The following is a 19438-nucleotide window of genomic DNA, read 5'->3' on the forward strand; positions in this document are numbered from 1 at the left end:
TATTTAGAGGTTGTATTTAATATTATTCTATTATGAATCGCATACGCTAGATTTTTTATTTTATTTTTATAATTTTATATCAAAAGTTCAAACAGAAATGCTAACGTATGAATATGTAATCATTTGAAAAGGGTTGCTTTTTATTTTATTTTGTGAAAATTGACAGGTTATATTTTTAAAGAGTAGAAACTGAAACTTATAATTTGAGAAGATCTATTTTCATGCCTATGGGTGGAATTCGAAGAACAAGTTGCAGGAATCTTACGAAAGGACGGTATCACCCTTCATCCAGTTCCATTATACCACCTCCATCCCTTAGATTCCTTTGTGACGTTCAGGTGTCATTTGTCAGATAAATACAGAACGTTCTCTCAACGGCGGTTTAATTCATTTCAAGATCAGATTTGAAAGGATTTATATTAAAGTTAAAAATTAAATAAAATATTATTAAAATATATTATTTTTATATTAAAATTTAAAAATATTAAATTTTTTTATTTTATTTTATATAAAAATTAAAAAAATTATAATAATTAGATTAAATAAAATGAGATAAAAAATTTTATAAAAATAAATGAGACTATTGAAATTTTGGATTATTTTAATATTGAGATGAATTGAATTGAATTGAGTTGAATTATAAATATAATATTTTATAGATTCTATTACAATTTTTTTAATTTATTTAGATTAAGATGAATTTAATATTTTAAATTAAAATTTATGAAATAAGTTGACATGCATTTAATTTATTTAAAAGTTAAAAAAATAATTAATTTTATCAATAATTAATTTAAAATGTGTTTAATTTACTTCAACAAACATAAAATAAGTAAGATTACGTTGGGTTACTAAATTTATCTCAACTCAATTCATTTTATTTAATTATTATAATTTTTTCAACTTTCAATATAAAATATAATAAATAATTTAATTTTTTTTCAAATCTTAATTTAAATTTTTAAAATTTTAAAATAATAATAATATTAAAAAATAATATTTTAAATTGTCATCTCAAATCAATTCCCTGCAAAAAAGAGCAATGTTATATATAGTCGTGAAATTACAAACGCCGCGCAATCGTTTTTAAAAAGAGTGAGGTCTACAATTAAAAAGTTTATTTTTTACTTGCATAACCACGACTATAAATATTATTTCTATACAAAAAATGGCTTTAACTTTGGGATGGTGTTCTGCTCTCCAGCTAGTCTTGGACGGTTGTTGAAATTACGTCTCCACCCTCACATCCCTGGTCATCTCTCTGCCCCCAACTATACCCTTGGAGGAGGTCGAATGCACCCTTTAAAAAAATTAATTAATTAATTTTCTTGCACCCATTTTTCTCTTCTTTTTTTATTCTATAAATTGCCTCCTCAACACCCTCAATCTCCTCTTCCTCCTCTCCCCTCTCCCTCTGTTGTTAGATTTCAGGCTTTCCAGTTCTTCCAGTTTCCTCTTATAAGCTCTGAGGTTCTGTTGTTTGGGTCGAGGAATTCTGCCTCTTTTGCTCTGTTCTCGTTCTCGTTCTTTTTGCTTCTTCTTTTTTCCTCTTCCTGTACCCCCTCGTGGGTTTTGCTCTTTTCCATGTTTGGATTTCTGGGCTTTTGCAGCCAAATTTTGGGTTTTGGGATTAATACCAAAGCCCATTTAGTCAATCTGTTAAGCCTCCCATTCCCGACGGCTAAAGGGTCGTGCTTTTTGCCGACATCTGCCAAACAAACTGTGTCCCTCATTTTGAATTTTGATGCTGAATATAGCGTTCTTAATGTTTGAGATTCATGTCTCCAGTTCTCAGTGAAATCCTCCGTTCCGGGTTTATGATCAATTCCTCACTCAGACGCCGGACCCACTTAGTTCAATCTTTCTCCGTCGTCTTCCTCTACTGGTTCTATGTTTTTTCATAAATCATCTTTCATCCCTGCCTGACTTAATATATAACTACGTATTTCCTTATATACCTATCATATATATTATATGATCGTATGAATTAGATAGATATTATCACTATTTTTGTTATCTGAATCCTGGATTTTTAAGTAAGTTTTCTTTAGTTTTAAAACGAAAGGAAAAAAAACAGAGGAACAGTTTTATGGCCTCCACCAGTGGAAACTCCTCAGCGTCTGCGCCAACCCAGAACTCTGGATCTGAAGGGGACGTGCAGCTTTTGATGGACCAGAGAAAAAGGAAAAGAATGCAATCGAATCGGGAATCTGCGAGGCGGTCTCGGATGAGAAAACAGAAGCAGTTGGATGATCTGACGGGCCAAGTGGCACAGCTCGGTAAAGACAACAACCATATCCTCATGAGCATCACTATCACCACCCAGCTCTACATAAATGTCGAGGCCGAGAATTCAATCCTGAGGGCTCAGGTGGTGGAGCTGAGCCAAAGACTAGATTCTCTGAATGAGATCCTAAATTTCATCAACAACAGCGGCAGCGTGTACGAGCCAGATCAGACCCTTCACGCAAGCCTTGATAACAGCTTCATGAACCCCACGAACTTGCTCCATCTCAACCAATCCATCAGGGCTGCTTCTGCAGACATGTTTCAATACGAATATTAATCAGGACCTAAAAAGGGTTGAAATTTGATCAATCTATGGTTGGTTGTCTTGTACTAATCTTTTCTGGTGGAGGTTGTTCGTGTTCTGTTGGTCTTAATGAGTGGAGAGGGAAAAAGAGTTTGCCGTTTGTTGTACTGTTGTAAAAGAGCAGTAAAAAGAGCAAAAAGAAAGAGTTGAGAAAGCAACAGCTATCTTCTTTATAAAGCTCCTAGGAGTAGGGACTGGCTTTTGAGAGAATGGTGATGGTCCAGAAAGGAGAGGGGAGTCAGGGGACCCGGAGGTTGGGTTCTTGCTTTGTCACTGGGTCAATATAAATATGGTGTTAATGGCTTTTAATGTATGTTGTCTCTCTGGTTATATTAATATGAGTATTAATCTTCATGACTTGTCTCTCCTCTTTATTAATGTTGATATAATGTTGACCACTCCTTTTTTTTTTTTTTTTAATTCTTTAATTTTTATTTTAAAGTTGTTCATTAATAAAACCAATTAGATAACTGCTTTTTATTCATGAACAATTTGAAAAGTGAAAAAAAAAAAAGAATAAATAGAGTGATCAAATGGTTGGCTGAATAGCACAGTCCATATAACATCGAGGTTAAGATCTTTTTGCCCATTTTCTAAAATATGCTTTGGAATCCATTCCTTATTTTCTCTGTTTTTGTGGTAATAGAATCTCTGATCTTGTCATTCTATATTTTAATAATTGGCCATTATAAGGTACTTCAAATGAGAATAGAATAGGATACTTTTCCTTCCATTCTTTTTTATATTCGAAACTTGACTTAATCTTTCAACTTTTAAAACTACAAAAATCAATATTTTTAACAGGTATTCCTCCATGGCCATGTGTCTATGGAGGATATGCTCTGGGTAAGCAAATATGGAGGATATGCTCTGGTTGAGAATTACAAGAAAGAAACAGCATCAATATCAGTAGCAATTGCCCAATTGGTTGAGACTTGAGAATTAATATTGGTTGAGCCTTGCAGTCAAGCTCCCTTCTGCATCAGTAATTGTGGATAGTAAGCTCAGAAAAATACAGGGTATGCCTATTGCCTATCCACAACCAAACAATCTCAATCAAATTCATTGCTACTAAATAAAGACACCAACCATTATCTTTATCATGATGAGTTAAACAATAATATCATCCAAGTAAGACAAATTTTCAGAGAGAAAACTATGAATTATAAGCCATCCCACCCCTCCCTTATTCCCCTCATCTTTTGGTTGTTGACATGTTGTTGATGCCCCAGCCCCAGGTGCTCTAGTACACCAATAATTCTTCTTGGTCCATTGTATCAGGTCTGTTTGTTGATTGAGAAATAATGTGTTACACAGTAACTTGTAAGCAGCAGAACACAAAACATAAACAGGGGCTCTGTATTAATATGTGCTAAGCTTGTGTGTGCAAAAAGTATACTCCCTATATCAACCTCAAAAGGTTGATTAAGAAAACAAAAGATGAATATACCGTTCGCTTTTCCGGTGCTTCTTTATTAAAAGTGTTATAATTACAAATAAATTTTATAAAAATAAATTTGTAAATTTTACTTTACAATAAAAATAATTTTATAATTTAATGTGTTACATTAATTTGTAAATTTATTTTTATAAAATCATTTTATAATTAAAGGCCTAAAGCATTTTTTTAATTTGTATTAGCAACACTTGTATCCATTAAGGTAGGCTTACTTCTGCATTAATCATTTTATATTTTACTATAAACAAAGAATAAATGCAATCTAAAGTAAATGTAAACTACCTATTAATATAATAGAAAGGTAAAAGATGATCTGCACGTCAACTTTCTGTACCAAAGTCATCGGAAAAAGGGAAGCTCGTGGTTTGCTGTTAAAACACAATGTGTGGGTGCGGCACTACCAACCAATCCACACTTTAATATTTATTTATTTTGTTCATTTTCTTTGGCGTAGCGTGTCGCTGTTATGAGTTTAATTTAAACTCTAAAAGGGAAATGCTATTATGCGTTATATTATTCATTGATGTGGCTGTGGTTTGTTGAAAATATATATATATATATATATAAAAAGAAAAATATAGTTGTAAATATAATTATGCACTAATTTATGCACTAATACGATATGATTGGTCAAAAAATAAATTTTATTAAAAACAGTATTAATTTAAATTTTAAATATGAATAAATCAGTATTAGTATACATATTAGTATACGATTATACTTATATATAGCAAAACTCTATATAAAATTACAAACACAAACATAAAAGTGAAAAAGGGAACTCATGATTTCAGTTTTCCAATTTTTGTATTTTTTGAAGTCATTTTCATATATATATATATATGTATTTAATAAACTAAGTGGCACCAAATGATGATGACAGGTTAATAAGACAAAATGAGTTGTATAGCAATTTTCAAACTAAAATAAGTCAAAGCGTGAATCTTATTATGGACAATTTTTCACAAGAGAATTTGCTGTATCTATACGTAAATCTTACCCTATCAAACTTATAAAATATGGTAGTTTGATATGATAAGTTAAATCTATTTTATAAAATAAAATATTTTATAATCTAACATATTATTATATCAAGTCATATAAATTTATAAATATATTTTTATAAGATTTTTATTAAAAGAAATATACCTATATTTAAAAAAGAATGTAAAGCGCATTATGAGAGACGGAAGGCAGATCAAGTAGGCTAGTAATCAAAACATTATTATAAAAAAAAAGGGAATTCACGAAAGTGGGTAAATTTAGATAGACAATACATATATATATATATATGTCACATCATCATCACATTTATTACTATATATATATATATATTAATATTCATTTTTCTGACCGTGAGAGGATACCAACAAGGGGAAACGAAGGATCACGAGGAAACCATTTGTCATGCCTTTCTATGTATGGAAATTGGGTTGCATGTTAGGGGAAAGTAACAGAGAGAGTGGCAATTTAAATGAGATGATGAAACCATGTGGCCTACCATTAATGAGAAGGAAAGCATTAATTACTAAAGGAAAATGGTGCCATTTTTAAAAACTCTGTGAGTTTAGTTGGCAGTCAGTAGCCAGGGGTTTAGTGGGAAATAACTTAATTAAAATGCCTCAATGTTGTGCTTAAAGGTCGTGGGAAATGATATTAGCAAGACAGCCAGTTTGGGTCACTGTCGGTGTGTAATATAAATTCAATATGGTCGGTCATGATTTCTGGTAACATGCAATTAAATATTGTAGGTATCGTATTAGACACAGAGAGAGAGACACAGAGAGAGAGAGAGAGATTGACTTCCTTTCCACAGTAATCTAGCATTTTTCCACCTGAACCCAAGTAACCGTCCTTTTAGATGCTAATTAATATTCTTTCTAATTTTTTAATCCAATGGTTTAAGCCAATATATATCTATATATAAAAGCCACAACATTAAATATTTATGTAAGATCTACTATGTTGGGAAATCTGATTAAAATAATATTAAATATAGGGCCCTTCTATTGTGCCGTGTGATGCTGTCTTTTATAAAACTAGAAAACTACATCCGGTGAAATAATAGAGAAGAATCTATATTGGTTGCCAATGCATAATGCTTAGCTCCAATTTGAATGCATGATGCTTCACTCCAATTTGAGTGTAAAACATACGGTATTTTCATAGTAGGGTTGTTAAGAAAAATTAAATTGATCAACAAAACAATCCAAACGTCTTATATTTTATACTAAACAAATAGTCTTCATTTTCATCTATAGATTATTACACGCGTTCGAGAATTTTGATTAACGAATTTTCATATTTATCTCTTGTAAATAACATTTAGCTAAGTCTTATAAATTATGCATTCACCCATTAAAAATTTAGAATTAAGACCCATAGAACTCATATTATGACTTTTATGACTCATATTGGCATAAGAAGATCTCTACCGTTGGTTTCAAATCAATCAATCATCCGACATCAAATAATTTTACATAATAGAATACTTGGAATTTCCAAGAAATTTATAATGTAGCTGAGGTTTGCAATAATCTCATGCTTTAACAGCTATAACAAGTCCATAGATCTCATGCATCCAAAAAAAAAAAAAAAAGTCCATAGATCTTTTCTCAATGTTAAGATGACTTCATTTTCTCAATTTTTTTTCTTCTTGGCATTTATACTGTTTTGTACGATTTTCTTCACCTCTGTTTATTTAAACAACATAAGACAGCTCAAAAAAAAAAAAAAAAAACATAAGGCAACCAAAAGCTGCAATTGTTTTGTATAAAAAACAAAAAAGCTGCAATTTTTATTTTTATTTATTTTTTAGCTGAATAAAAAGCACGGCAAAACGGGCAAATTATAAATTAAAGTTGCAGGCATTTGAAAGTGGCACGTGCTGGCACGTGGGGCAACGAGGATGACGAGAAAAACAAAACATTAAAGATGCGTGTTATTCATTTTTTATATATACTCTTGTAATTTGGTAATTGGTAAAAATAATTATATATATTTGGAGGCCGAAGGTCTTCATGTTTACCGCCTACCGTTTAAGTGGATTTGAAGCCGAAGAAAGGCCCATGGATCCGGCTTGCCTCCGGTCGTAAAGTAACAGGACATCTTCGGTTATGAAATTAAGAAGTATTATTGATCTTTTTTTAAAAAAAAAAAGAAAAAAAGAAGAAGAAGAAGAAGAGAGGGTGTTAGTACTGTGTTGGAGAGCCACATATTTATTTATTTTTTATTTATTAATTTTTGTCAAAATTTTACTACAAATAAATTTTAAAGATCCTTGTTTTTGCTATATTATTTATGTGTTGATATATAAATATATTATTTATTATAAATAGTAAAAAAAATATATATTAATGTCCTCAAAAATATAAATATTATAAAATAAAGAAATTTTGTCCTCCAGCACTTGCAATAACTTTACTCTCTTATGTATCCAACACATTGCATCACTTATAACTGTTTCAACCAAAAAAAGAAGAAAAAAATATTTATTTCACCATTAAACACATAATATATTTATCCATTAAATGTAGTAACTAGTATCAAATATATTTATATATGTTTTTAATATTTATAATAAATAATATATTTATATACAAACACATAAATAACATAGCAAATGGAAGGACATTCTCAATGTCTCTTTAAATTTATTTTTATTAAAATTGCAAGGGCATTCTCAACATGGTTGGCTTTTGCTTGCCAACATACCATGCTGGCCGTTAAAGTCTTAACAGGAGATGTCCTGTCACCTTGCAACTGGAGGCAAGCCGGAACCAATTCTGTGTCATCTAAGGGAAATTAAATTATTAACGATCCATTCTTCTGTTATGTTCCGACTTTGACAACTAGATTTATCATTTCAAAATTGATAACCTTCAAGCCTCATCCAGACTCACTCTCCTTTTAACCACCTGAGCGTCTCAGGTGCCAACTTCTGCTAGTTTTGAGAAACCAGACCTTCAACTTGATCAAAATTCGAGATCAATCAGGTAGGACCCCGAGCTTGCCTGTGCTTAACTAGATTTCAGAGTTGAAGAATACTTGATTACATAAAAGGGTTGCCACAGCCCTCGATCCCCGGATGAGGATGCTGCAAGAAAGTTCCTTGTAGCTTAAAAGTCGTGGATTCAGTATTCCATATGATAACGGTTTGTCTGAGTTGGTAGGCCTTACTACAAATGGGTACTGATGTCTTTATCCAGCGAACTTGCTTGTAAAATGAGCAAGGGTAGAGAGTGGAGACTAATTGGGTCAGTGGAGGACAGACCACAGAGTAATGGTTCAGCTGCAAGCTACATGCTAATTAGGTCTGGGTGGATGTCAAAACCAATGCGTGCATACATATAAAGACAATGTGGTCAACCGACCCATCACCCATTAGCCCGGAAAGCAGTTGGAATACGACGATTATTAGAGTGGAGATGTAAAACTATAAGGGTTCAAGTATCTACTATTCGGCTATCAGAACCCGGCTATGAATTCACAACTCACAAGTAGAGAGTTCAACAGGACTGGAACCACTTGACAACATAGCAAGATATTAACACGTAGAAACTATCACAACGAATGTAGCTAATTAACCAATTAAAAGAGGATCCTGCCATGGCATAAGTATAACTTATCCATACGAAGAAGTTCCATCTTTTGCTCACAAAGTTGGTTGTACAATAAAGTTGACATAATGGAAACACAACAGGATTTGATCTTATGCTTTCCATCCTTTAATCATATGGAATTTGAATATATGCAGCATCACATACGAAAGGGATGTCAGCATACATACCAGCAAGAGCACAACGTATGCATTCCAATACAGTGAAAAGGTACGCAAATGCCACAGCTGTCCAGAAGTGCATCCCCACTTTACCCCAGTAGACAGCAAGCGGCATCCAACGGCTTACAGTTCCTATCACCTGAAGGGCAATCTCCAACAACATGCCCATTACCACATGAAATCGAAAGAAGTGAGGCCATTCCTTTCTTCTTACCACTCCAAGATATGCTACAAAAAAATATGCCATCAAGAACCAGCTCGGCAGACTCCCAATGGCTCCAAGAAATGGGTATGTTAAGAATTCAAAGTCTTCCAGGAAAGGGTGCAGGTGATATGCCGTCTCAGCATACATCCATGTCTCATGAAGTGGCATTAAATAGGGGAGGCATGCCAATGCCCTCCACCACCATCTTGGCTTCTTGGTCATTGGAGGGTAGCGGAAACTGTATGGAACATCCTTCGATGCTCGAGGAGTCATATGAGGTCTGAGTCGCCTTGGTAACGAGGGGATTGCACGTAGAAGGCTACCCTGATCCCCACTTAAGAGTGGGATTGAGGCAGCCGAAAGGTGAAAGAGTGGCTTACCTATAATTAAGAACTAACGTATTAGAAGTCATTTGAGCTGCTCTAAAGAATTAGATCATCATCAGAACGATAAATGATAAAGGCTACAAAGAATACAGGACAAGACGTTCATGGGTCTATAGCCAACCTAGACTTACCCTCCTGGTGAGATCCCCGTGAACTCAAGCTTGGCAATGTCGCCATAGCAGGCAAACAAGGAATGCATGTGGAAAATGAGCAACGGGCTATGGTGGGTTTACACACCCTGGAATTCATAAAATCACGCCCGCAGGGCATAGTGCATCCATTTACCATCATAACGAATTACCTGTTAAAACAAATATCACAAGGAAAAAAAATATCAACAAGGATAATAGAAGTACATCGATTTTCTTTCTATATATAGACGAGAAAAAGTTCGTCGAAACTGAAAAGTCCATGCAGTTGAATTTGATCGCAATCGCTGGGATTCAACGAAATTCCACTGGCGGATTTCCCCGACCTTATTGAACCCAAATTTTGCAAGAATGAAATAAGTTATCGATCTACAAGCTTTCAAAACTAAAACAGTTTCAAAGGTACAAACTTTGGACCAATACCTTCTATTCAGCATCGCATCTCAAGTTCTCTCCCTATCTACCTTCCCAAACCGTAATCGAGAAAATATATACACATTCCGGTAAAAGATGAGTACAAAAGACGCAACTCAAAACATCAATAATGACCGTACGGAAAAATACAAAACCCCATTTTCATTTCTGATTATAAAAGTAGAAAAATTACCCCTAACAAGGACTCGACGAACCAAAGGTCCTCGCAACGATACTCTCTTCTGAAGTTACTACTACGGTTCTCCACTAATCTTCTCTATGTTTCATCGTTTGCGTCTCTGTCGCTGAGGCCGGAATTGTGTGCCATCGAGTGAGCCCTACCTCCCACTCTGTTCCTGTACGTTGGACTAATCCGAAACAACGTTATCCCTCTCCTATGTTTACTAGTGGTATAGGGTCGATGTATTTTTTTTTATCTCGATCCATTCACATGGAGCCCATCGGGCTCAGAGTGGGCTATTGGGGCCCAAATGTGCCTGCGTCGTCTTCTGCAGAAAAAGCGGTACAGAGTCGAACGCGTCGTGCGCACTGCACGAGGTGGAGAAGAAAGCAGCCATGACTTCCTGCTTTTTCATTTTCATTTTTAGCTGCCAAAGTAAGTAAAGGACGAAGTGAGAGAAAGAGAGAAGTTAAACAGAGAAACGACGCACAATTCCCCATGGTGTCTCCCTCACATTCACCCAAACTCATCGCTTCAGCCTCCATAACTCCGTCGTGACCGTCGGCGCCTCCTCTATGCCGCCAAAACAAATCCGCAGGACGCCGTCATATTCTCACACCATTTGAATCTCTCTCTCTCTGGCTCTCTTGGTCCTTCGCTCTTGCGAGAACGGAAAGCTCTCTCTCCAATCCCTCTCCGAATCCCTAGCTCCAGACGGTACGTTTCACTTCAAGCATTGTTCCTCGTGTTTGTGCTACTCGGTGTTCGCAAAAAACTTGATTCTTAGGCAGTTTGAAAGCACTACGTCACACCCCCCCCCCCCCCCCCTTTCTCCTCCTCAAATTGATGGAGGAATTTCGTTTATAAGTTGCGATTTGTTGGGGGTTTCTACAGGAACTTCCTGCAATTACGTAATGCTTTTTCGTTTTGTTCTGTGTATTTATCTATTTGCTTACAAAAAGTTAAAAAAACTATTTGCTTACATATGTATTTTTTGACAGTATCGATGTGCTCTTGACTTTTAATATTTATTACCTTTGAGTTCGGACATCTTGCAATCAATTTATCTCCGAAAATAAGGGATTTCCCATGTCTTCCCAATTGCTTCAAAACAACTAGGCTTAAAATTTTGGTTACGATTTTCGAACGGAAGAACTGGATAGCTGGTCCATGGACTTTAAGCTTCTTACCAATTGATAGTGACGTAAATCTTACTCTAAACATAGATGGCAAATGCTTTACCATGACTTTTCTATAAGATAAATTTTATTAATGATCAGAAAGGTACAATGCAAGTACACAGGGAGTATACTTCCTGTAAACCCAAGTATAAAGTGAAGATCAAGAAGTCCTGAAAAGTGAAGTTAGAGAAACATAAACGGGGAGCCATCCCCAAGTACAGCGTATTAAAGAATAAATCTTTGAGATACTCCATTGTCCTGTGCTGTGAACAGGAATGTTGATACGCTTCTTGTGAATGCTGAGGGCGAGAAAATAGTTTGACACTATGCTTGCCAGTGAAACTATGTACTTTGTTGAGCCCTTTGTAGTTTATTTTGCTTGACCTCCTTCCATCAGATATCAGTTTCTGAAGGGCTTACCTTGCCCATCATTAAATTTTCTTGACCGTCTTTTTTTTGGTCTTAATTCTATCTTGCTGTTGACATTTTTGGGCAAATCAGGATAAACTAGTAGTAGTCCATTCTACACTTTGTGCCGCCTCTTGCAATCTGCAGTAGATTTTCATCATGGGTTCAGCTTGTTGTGTTGCCGCAAGGGATCAAACTATACCCCACAGAGCTTCCGGTGAAGCTCTGCATAGGAATTCCATAGATTCACCATCATGGAGCTTCCGGTGGGATAGAGGGCGTGTGGCTGGCAAAATTGAGAATCCCTCATATCAGGTGTCCCATGGAATCAGCAGGAATGTTAGCATGGAGCTAAAGGGGTCTTTAGGTTCTGAAAGAGGTAATTTGTCTGATGGGGGAAGCCTTATGGAGAATTATGGAACACCAACCTCTCTGAAGTCTCCAGTCCATGAGGGAGTGGATGTGAATCTGATGACTCCACATTCAGGTAATCCCTGGAATGCATAGTTTGCCTGCAAGGCATTGTTTGAATGCTTCAAATGATTTTACTTCTCTTCGTAATTTTTGAGATCATATAAGCTCGAAACCAACATACGATATGTCTGAATGGATCTTTTTGTTCTGAACTTTGCACACTTCTGTTTATCCTGTTATGGGAAAAGCAAGAAATATTTTTTATAATTATATTTGATAAGATTACTTATAAAAAAAAAAGTATATTTGATAAGATATATCATCTGCACCTTACACAACGCATGTGTCCAATTTTTTTGCTATGGAATAAATGTAAAACAATTGTGTAGCATAGTACAAACTGTGCATTTGGCATACTTTTTCTAATGTTAGTACATCCACAAATCAACAACGAATATCCATTTCAGTAGCCATGGATTTCAAATGAAGTGAGTTTTCACTCAATTAGGTATTGCATAGAAAATAAAGTGCATGAGTATGAATGATATTATTGGTATTTTTGATAGGTAAAGAATGATCGTATTATCAGATTCACCAAACCAAATGCAATGATTCAAATGGTATAAATTACAGGGTTTTTTTTTTTTTTTTCAAAAAAACAATTATACTGTTAAAACCTGAGGCAAATATTGCTTTCCCAGAATTAGTTCTGATATGTAGGCCTTTCTCTATGTGTAAAGACCAATTTTCTGAATGCACTTTTAATTTATTTCTGATATAGATTTTTACTGATAAATTTTTGTCATTCAAGTTTTCATTACCAACGGACAAGAGAAGACAAATTGAGTGTTGTCTGTAAAGCTGTTCATCATTTGAAATCTATAATGGTGCCATGACTCATAATAATCTGGATCTAAAGGTGCATAATCCATTGGTTTGACTTCACACGTCCATCTCATTTAACACTACAATCAGGCTTCCCCAATTTTATATCATAATACACTGTTAGATAGTGATTTCGTTTGTGGATTGATGTCCATTTGTGCATGCATCCTCTGTCCACTGATGTTCTGGTGCTTGGTGCAGATCTGTCCGCAGCAAGCATTTTTTCTGCAGAGGTACGTTTGAAACAAATGTGATCATGTTTAGTGAGCTTTGCAGTTTGATTCCTAGCGCTTAAACATTTTCTTCCCTCATTCTTAGATTATTCCTAATTTCTTTTATTCTCTCATAGGTGAAGAGCATAGCAGAATCGCCAGAAATTGCAGATTCAGCTGCGCCAAATCTTTCTATTTTATCCATGATTTCAGCTTTTTCAGCACCATCTGTTGATTACCTGCCTACCCAGTCTTATCCAGTTCTGCCTAACACAACCCCATCAAGACGAGCCCTTCGTTCACCAGGATACCAGCTGTTGAGACAGGCCTCTGATAGTCGGATCTTGAGATTAAAATCGCCAAATAACAACTCAATATCTGAAGGAAGACCATCTTTTATACTCTCCACTGGCAGCAATGACTTGGCCACAGGATCTCAATTTGGATCTTCGGATGGTTGGTCCATCCGCACCTTTTCTGAGCTTGTGGCCTCTTCACAAAGAGAAAGGTGGTCTTTTGACAGCGAACACTTTGCCTCTGGCCGTTGCAAGATTAGTGGATCTAGCAGCAGGTTCTCATATTCCCCCTCTGTAGAATTACATTGTTGTGGGGTCTGCTCAAAGCTCCTAACAGAGAGATCTTCATGGAGTAGCCGTTGCAATGAGGTCCCAGTGGCTTCCGTGCTGGTCTGCGGGCATGCTTACCATGCCGAGTGCCTGGAGACTATAACAGTAGAGGCTGACCGGTATGACCCACCTTGCCCAATTTGTATGGTTGGAGAGAAGGAAGTCTCAAAGATGTCCAAAGCAGAGTCAAAGTCCAAGAACCATAAGAAATCCAAAAACCGGATAGTGGATAGTTACCTCGATGGTAATTTTGATGTTTTTGATCGCCAAAAAGATTCTGAACATAAAGGAAAAGTTCCCAAGATGGGGGGATCCAGTTCCAGCACTAGTAGCTCCTTTGCCAAGCCATTCTTGAGGAGGCACTTCTCTATTGGGTCCAAATGGAGTAGGTCCCTGTCAGAGAATTACTCTGCGAGGAAGAAGGGTTTTTGGGCAAGGTATCGCAAAGATTAAGCTCCTGTAAACAGAATAGTGGTGAGAACCTCTCTCATTAAAAGTTGTTACGCCAGCATTTTAGGAATTTTCTTCTTCAACGTAGTGTGTTAGCTTCGCTACTTAGAAAAAAAAGTTGTAGTATAGCTTGGCCAATAAATATAGTTTTTAGCTATTATTCCCTTGGAGGCTGTTAATTAGCAGTGGAGCAATCACCGTATCCTGCGTGCCAGAAGAAACCGGCCACTTTGGATGGTTTATAATTCATTTTATGATCATATAGCCCTCCTCTCCTGACCTTTTTTTACCCCTTTTTTTTTTAGAGTAATGCTACGTATAGTTATTTTTGCGCACTCCCTGCGCACTCCACTGATATGATTGGCTGGATTAATTTTTTTTTTAATACACAACCAATCATATTACTGGAATGCACAAAGGAGTCTGCGAAAATGACTGCACATAGAATTTTCCTCTTTTTTAAGGAAAATTTAACTTTTAGGGTGTTTTGTTGGGGGTGGGGGGAGCTCCTGTGCTTGCTTATTCTATGATGTTTAACGTATTACAATGGGGAAAGTAATTTTGTGCACTATGTCGTGGTTCGGTTGAGGTGCATGTAGATGTTTGGTGAATTTTTCCAGCCAGTGTCCACCCATCCCCCACGCCATATCTTCTATTTCTGTAGTAAATCCATGTTGTAACTGTTGCACTTAAAGACTGCGGTACAAATTAATAGATAAATTGACTACAATATCTCATGTTCTACAATTTTGGATATTAATAATTTATTTTTTACTCGATAGATGGTACTGTAAAATAGCCATTTAAGACATTCAATCGATATGAAGACTAACAATTTTTTAGAAAAATTAATTTAGATAATTATTTCGGCAATAATTCAATTATATTTTCTTTGAATCAATTTATTTGTCAATAAATTTATGTATAAATCAACTTATTTATCATTATAATCAATCTTATGCATTCATTTATATAATAGGATAAACTAGTTGATTTTTTTTTCAAAGCGAGTATGCGATGTTTATTGACTTCATGGTTGGATGTAAAATTATTATTATTTTTTTTCATCTTTCTTTTTGGGGAAATGATAGGGATTCCTTTCATTTGTCTTGCTCAATTTTTTTTTTTGATTTTTTTTTTACAGAGATTAAGAAAATGTTGTTTAATTATATTGTAAATTTTATTCATTTTTCAAAATATTTAAAAGTGTTAAAAAATAATATGAAAAAAAAAACACTAACATAATTTTCTTAATCTTTTTGTAAAAAAAAAAAAAAAAAAATGTTGAGCGGGATGCTTGAATGGGCTGGGCTCCCGCTGGGATCCCTAGCATTGTCCTTCTATTTTTACATCAAAGGTAAGTCGAGATGGTAGATTTGAATGCTCTCTTCTGCAATCTTTTCTTTGCAGAAGGATTGCTCTGGCAATTAATTACTGTATTCGAGTATAATGCCTTGAAAATTTTTCTTTCTTTGTTTTTCTCGGAAATCAAAGTGGCATTTTTTAATATAAGATAATGTTATTTTTTTTAAAATTATTTTCTAAAAATGTCCCTAATTTAAAATATAATTTTATAAAAACTGATTAAAAAAAAGGTTGACAGACATTAACCCATGAACAGATCTACAACCAATTAACCAGCTAGGTTGGAAGAGACCTAAGATCTTTCTTAACCACAGTTTATAATCATAAGGCGGGTTCATCATAGATTACTGTACAACAATATTGGCAAGTGAGCAATGAGCATTAACTTCTAGGTACAGACCAAAAGAAGAAGTAAAAGATGAAAATATATATAGACAAGAGCATGATGCGGTTCTTGTCATCCAGCTACGCCTTCCACAGCTAGCTTAGTTCTGTTCCGTATGTGGTTCACCTCCTGCCTCCAGCTTAGCATTGTGCAGAATACTCCTATTCGCATAATTAATAATGATTAGACCGTGATCAAACATTCTCAATGGCATGTCAAGATAAAAGATCAGCACTACTTCTAGACACGAGATTGGAACATTTTGATAAACCAACACAAATTAAGGTTGTCATGTGAGTCCCAGTTTTGGGTTTCCCCGCATCTGTGTTTTCTACCACACCTATAACAAATTTACCTAGAGTTTCGATTTCTGGCCTCCATGATGAATTCCTTGATCATCTTCATGTCCATGTTTTTACGATGAATATCATAATTTCTTACCTAACCAACCCCAAGCGAGACTGAAGGCAATGAAATTATGAATCTCGCTCTCAAGCTTGTCCATACTTTGGGCTGGAGATGACAAAGAAGCTAACACCCGATTTTTGACCTCAACTGCATCGTTTTCAAGTTGTCGAGCAGTTTCAGCCTTCGCATATGGTTTGACGGTAGTCTCTACTTGCTGTGGAGGCAACTGACTTGCTGGAAACCATGGATGAGTTGGGTAGGGATCAAGGCCAAGGTGGCCAAGACAAAAGCAACTAGGGTAAACACGTACGTGGATCCATGTCCCCTATAAACAAAATCCAGAACAACAACACCAAGGTGGCATATAACAAAGACACAGGAGCAAAAGTCGACAATGTCGGGCGCCCAACTTGGTTGCCAGTTTTCATGTATAAGCCAGAAATCGCAGTACCCAATGCATCCAAATGCCAAGTTTCTGTCTTTAAATTTGATGTGGACATCCCATAAGGTGAAGAAGCAACTGTCCATGGTAGGACTGTTCATCCAGGTCGGGTTTTTTCTCGGCCTGGTCTGGAACCCGGTTATCCATGTTCTGGTTATGGGTTTCGGTTAGGATTAAATCTAGGCTGGTACCCACATCATCAAAACTCAGATCTATGCGGTCTGTATACAATTTTGACACTCGGGTATCGGTTTTATCCGGGTTTAAACTAGGTACCCGGTTATAAAACTAAAAACCTTAAGCCCCGGATAGACTTCCCCCTCCCCTACGCAGACTCTCTCTCTCTCTCTCTCTCTCTCTCTCTAGGAACTTCAGGCAGCAGAGAAACCCATGACCCATCTCATCGTGACCCCATCGTCGTTACCGAATCATTGTCATCTCCTTTATTTCCGAATCGCCATCATCTCTCTCTCTCTCTCTCTCTAGTGCCGAAACCCTAGCTCATGCCACGCTTCCTCTACTGATCAAAGATCTATTCTTCATGACCATCTTCTTCTACTTTTCACTCCATTTGGTTAGATTTGCTATTTTATTTTAATGATTTTTTTTTCCTGTTACCAGATTTGTAAGAGGGTCCCAAACCAGCGGATGTTTGTGGCTATCGGGTAGAACTAACCACTTTGGGTGCTCTCTAGTGAGGTTCCTAACAGTCTGGGTATGTTTTCTGAAACCCTAGCCTCCTCTGTTTTTTGCGTAAAGGTTCAACTTCAGTTGAAACCCTTAACTGTGTATTTAAGTATTATATCTGAAATATTTTTATGCTTTGAAATGGTTGCTAGATTTGCTCTCTTTGTTTTTAAACTTGGGTTTTTTTTTTTGGCCTGTTTTGTTATGTGTTGCATATTGATTTTGGTTAGACATTTTGTTTACGATACTTATGTGTAGATTCAAGGGTTCAACGATTTTTGTCCAAGAACTTTGTTTTTTCTTTTTTCATTTTTTTCTTTATTTGTTTGTTGCTGATTCGAGTCCATACCTTCATTTTCTCAAAAATATCGTTTTTATTGTGAAACTTTCCTTTTTGTTTTGTTCCCAGTGCAATTACCCGGTACTTTTGCCTTCTACCTTTTCAAATGTGTTTAAGCTTGTGCACAAAATTCTTGAAACTTGCGTGCGCCATTTTTTGAGGTCACTTTTATGGTTTGAGAATTGATAATGATAGGTAAAAGCATAATTCTGGATTTATTAGGAGAAAACAATAATGAAAGAAAACATTTATAGAAGTTGAAGTTAATTGGTTGATTAACTATTTATGTATGTACGTTGGGTGCAGGCTGACTTGCTTCTATAGCTTTTCTAACTTAGCAACAATAAGATCCAAATGCCTGAAATCAAAGTTTACAACTGAAAATAGAGTGCTCAGTATTAATATGGAACAAGGTCAATATTAAGGAAATTTTGGAGAAATTAACCTAGGAATGATAAAGAAAGTAAATAAATTATTAGATCGGATCAAGAATAAAAAATTGGAAGTATTCATTAATTCATGTCAAGAACAAGAAACTCTTACATGGCTTTGGTACACTACCATATTCTCCAATATCATGTATGCAGCTATGCCTCACCCCTATTAGTTATGGTAAGATATTAATTTTTACCTTTTTCTTTTGTTAGAATTTTAACAAGTTATATGCTAATCCTTTCGCATGATGGGCATATGCATGTACAAAGGTTGGGATAGTTTCAGTGCCTTGAGTTCTTGTAGTTCTTTCTGAAGCCTCCTATTTTCATCTGACAGTGTTTCGCAGCACTTTTTCAAGAACTCGCAGTATACCTCAGTTTGCTTAAGCCAAATAGTACTAATCACATTTATTTCTCATGGAACTTTGTGACTTGGAAAGAAAAAAAAGAAACATCTTGGAATTTTGAACTTTTCTACCCAGAAACTAAAGCTCGCTACTGTTATTCTATTGTAGGGTTAATGGCTCTCCTGTTCTAGAACCTACAATGGCTATTCTGAGATAGGAAATTGATCAAAAATTAAATTCAGTTGTGGAGAAATGCATTAATTGCATGAAGCAGACATATTGTGTATTGGTGGCTCTATGTAATCCACTTTTGATATGTAATTTCATATATTGTAATTGGCGTTTTGTAATGTATAAATACCAAATAATAAAATATGTAGTGATTGCATTATGTTTTTTTAGATGCATTTAGTTAAAAATGTAATTAGTTTTATATATGAAAGAATATGCTTTGCAATATTTTTTCATGAAAAATTTGCAATAGAATATAGGCTCTTAGATTAAAAAAAAATGCTTATTGAAAGAAACTAAATAATATAGGTTCTTGTTATTATTATTAGAAAAAAAAAAAACAACCCAGTTACAGTCTGAAACCTGGATTCTGGGTTTTAATAAATCCGGATTCACCCAGATGGTCGTAACTTGCGTATACCTTTTTAGTCCGGATTTGAAACTCGGTTTCCAAGC

General features: G+C 35.4%; 3 protein-coding genes and 2 long non-coding RNA genes across 7 annotated transcripts; 3 read left to right on the plus strand and 2 right to left on the minus strand.

Moving 5' to 3' along the window:
• The first annotated feature begins 1378 nt into the window (after positions 1-1378).
• Positions 1379-2950, plus strand: LOC122274189 (bZIP transcription factor 44-like). The gene has a single exon (XM_043083193.1). The coding sequence runs from the start codon at positions 2090-2092 to the stop codon at positions 2564-2566; it is 477 nt and encodes a 158-aa protein (XP_042939127.1). The 5' UTR covers positions 1379-2089; the 3' UTR covers positions 2567-2950.
• Positions 2951-8517: 5567 nt separating this feature from the next.
• LOC122318529 (protein TIC 20-I, chloroplastic-like) lies at positions 8518-10357 on the minus strand. Of its 2 annotated transcripts, none has more exons than XM_043135963.1 (3): positions 10180-10357; positions 9555-9724; positions 8518-9417 (listed from the first exon to the last, which is right to left on the minus strand). In XM_043135963.1, exons 2-3 carry the CDS (start codon positions 9712-9714, stop codon positions 8780-8782), a joined length of 798 nt encoding a protein of 265 aa, XP_042991897.1. In that variant the 5' UTR covers positions 9715-9724; positions 10180-10357; the 3' UTR covers positions 8518-8779. The 2 variants fall into 2 exon arrangements, with proteins under 2 accessions (XP_042991897.1, XP_042991898.1); XM_043135964.1 differs by lacking the exon at positions 10180-10357 and adding an exon at positions 9996-10154.
• A 175-nt stretch (positions 10358-10532) lies between these two features.
• On the plus strand, positions 10533-15090 carry LOC122318528. 2 transcript variants are annotated; one of them, XM_043135962.1, is made up of 4 exons: positions 10533-10884; positions 11821-12243; positions 13257-13288; positions 13405-15090. In XM_043135962.1, exons 2-4 carry the CDS (start codon positions 11916-11918, stop codon positions 14344-14346), a joined length of 1302 nt encoding a protein of 433 aa, XP_042991896.1. In that variant the 5' UTR covers positions 10533-10884; positions 11821-11915; the 3' UTR covers positions 14347-15090. The 2 variants fall into 2 exon arrangements, with proteins under 2 accessions (XP_042991896.1, XP_042991894.1); XM_043135960.1 differs by having other exon boundaries at positions 11850-12243.
• Positions 15091-15949: 859 nt separating this feature from the next.
• LOC122318531 lies at positions 15950-17276 on the minus strand. The gene is made up of 2 exons (XR_006244857.1): positions 16449-17276; positions 15950-16254 (listed from the first exon to the last, which is right to left on the minus strand). It is a non-coding gene; the product is annotated as an uncharacterized LOC122318531 (long non-coding RNA).
• A 24-nt stretch (positions 17277-17300) lies between these two features.
• Positions 17301-19147, plus strand: LOC122318530. The gene is made up of 2 exons (XR_006244856.1): positions 17301-17658; positions 18920-19147. It is a non-coding gene; the product is annotated as an uncharacterized LOC122318530 (long non-coding RNA).
• Positions 19148-19438: the final 291 nt, after the last annotated feature.

Source organism: Carya illinoinensis, chromosome 8 (genome assembly GCF_018687715.1).
Source record: "Carya illinoinensis cultivar Pawnee chromosome 8, C.illinoinensisPawnee_v1, whole genome shotgun sequence".
NCBI classification, from domain to species: domain Eukaryota; kingdom Viridiplantae; phylum Streptophyta; class Magnoliopsida; order Fagales; family Juglandaceae; genus Carya; species Carya illinoinensis.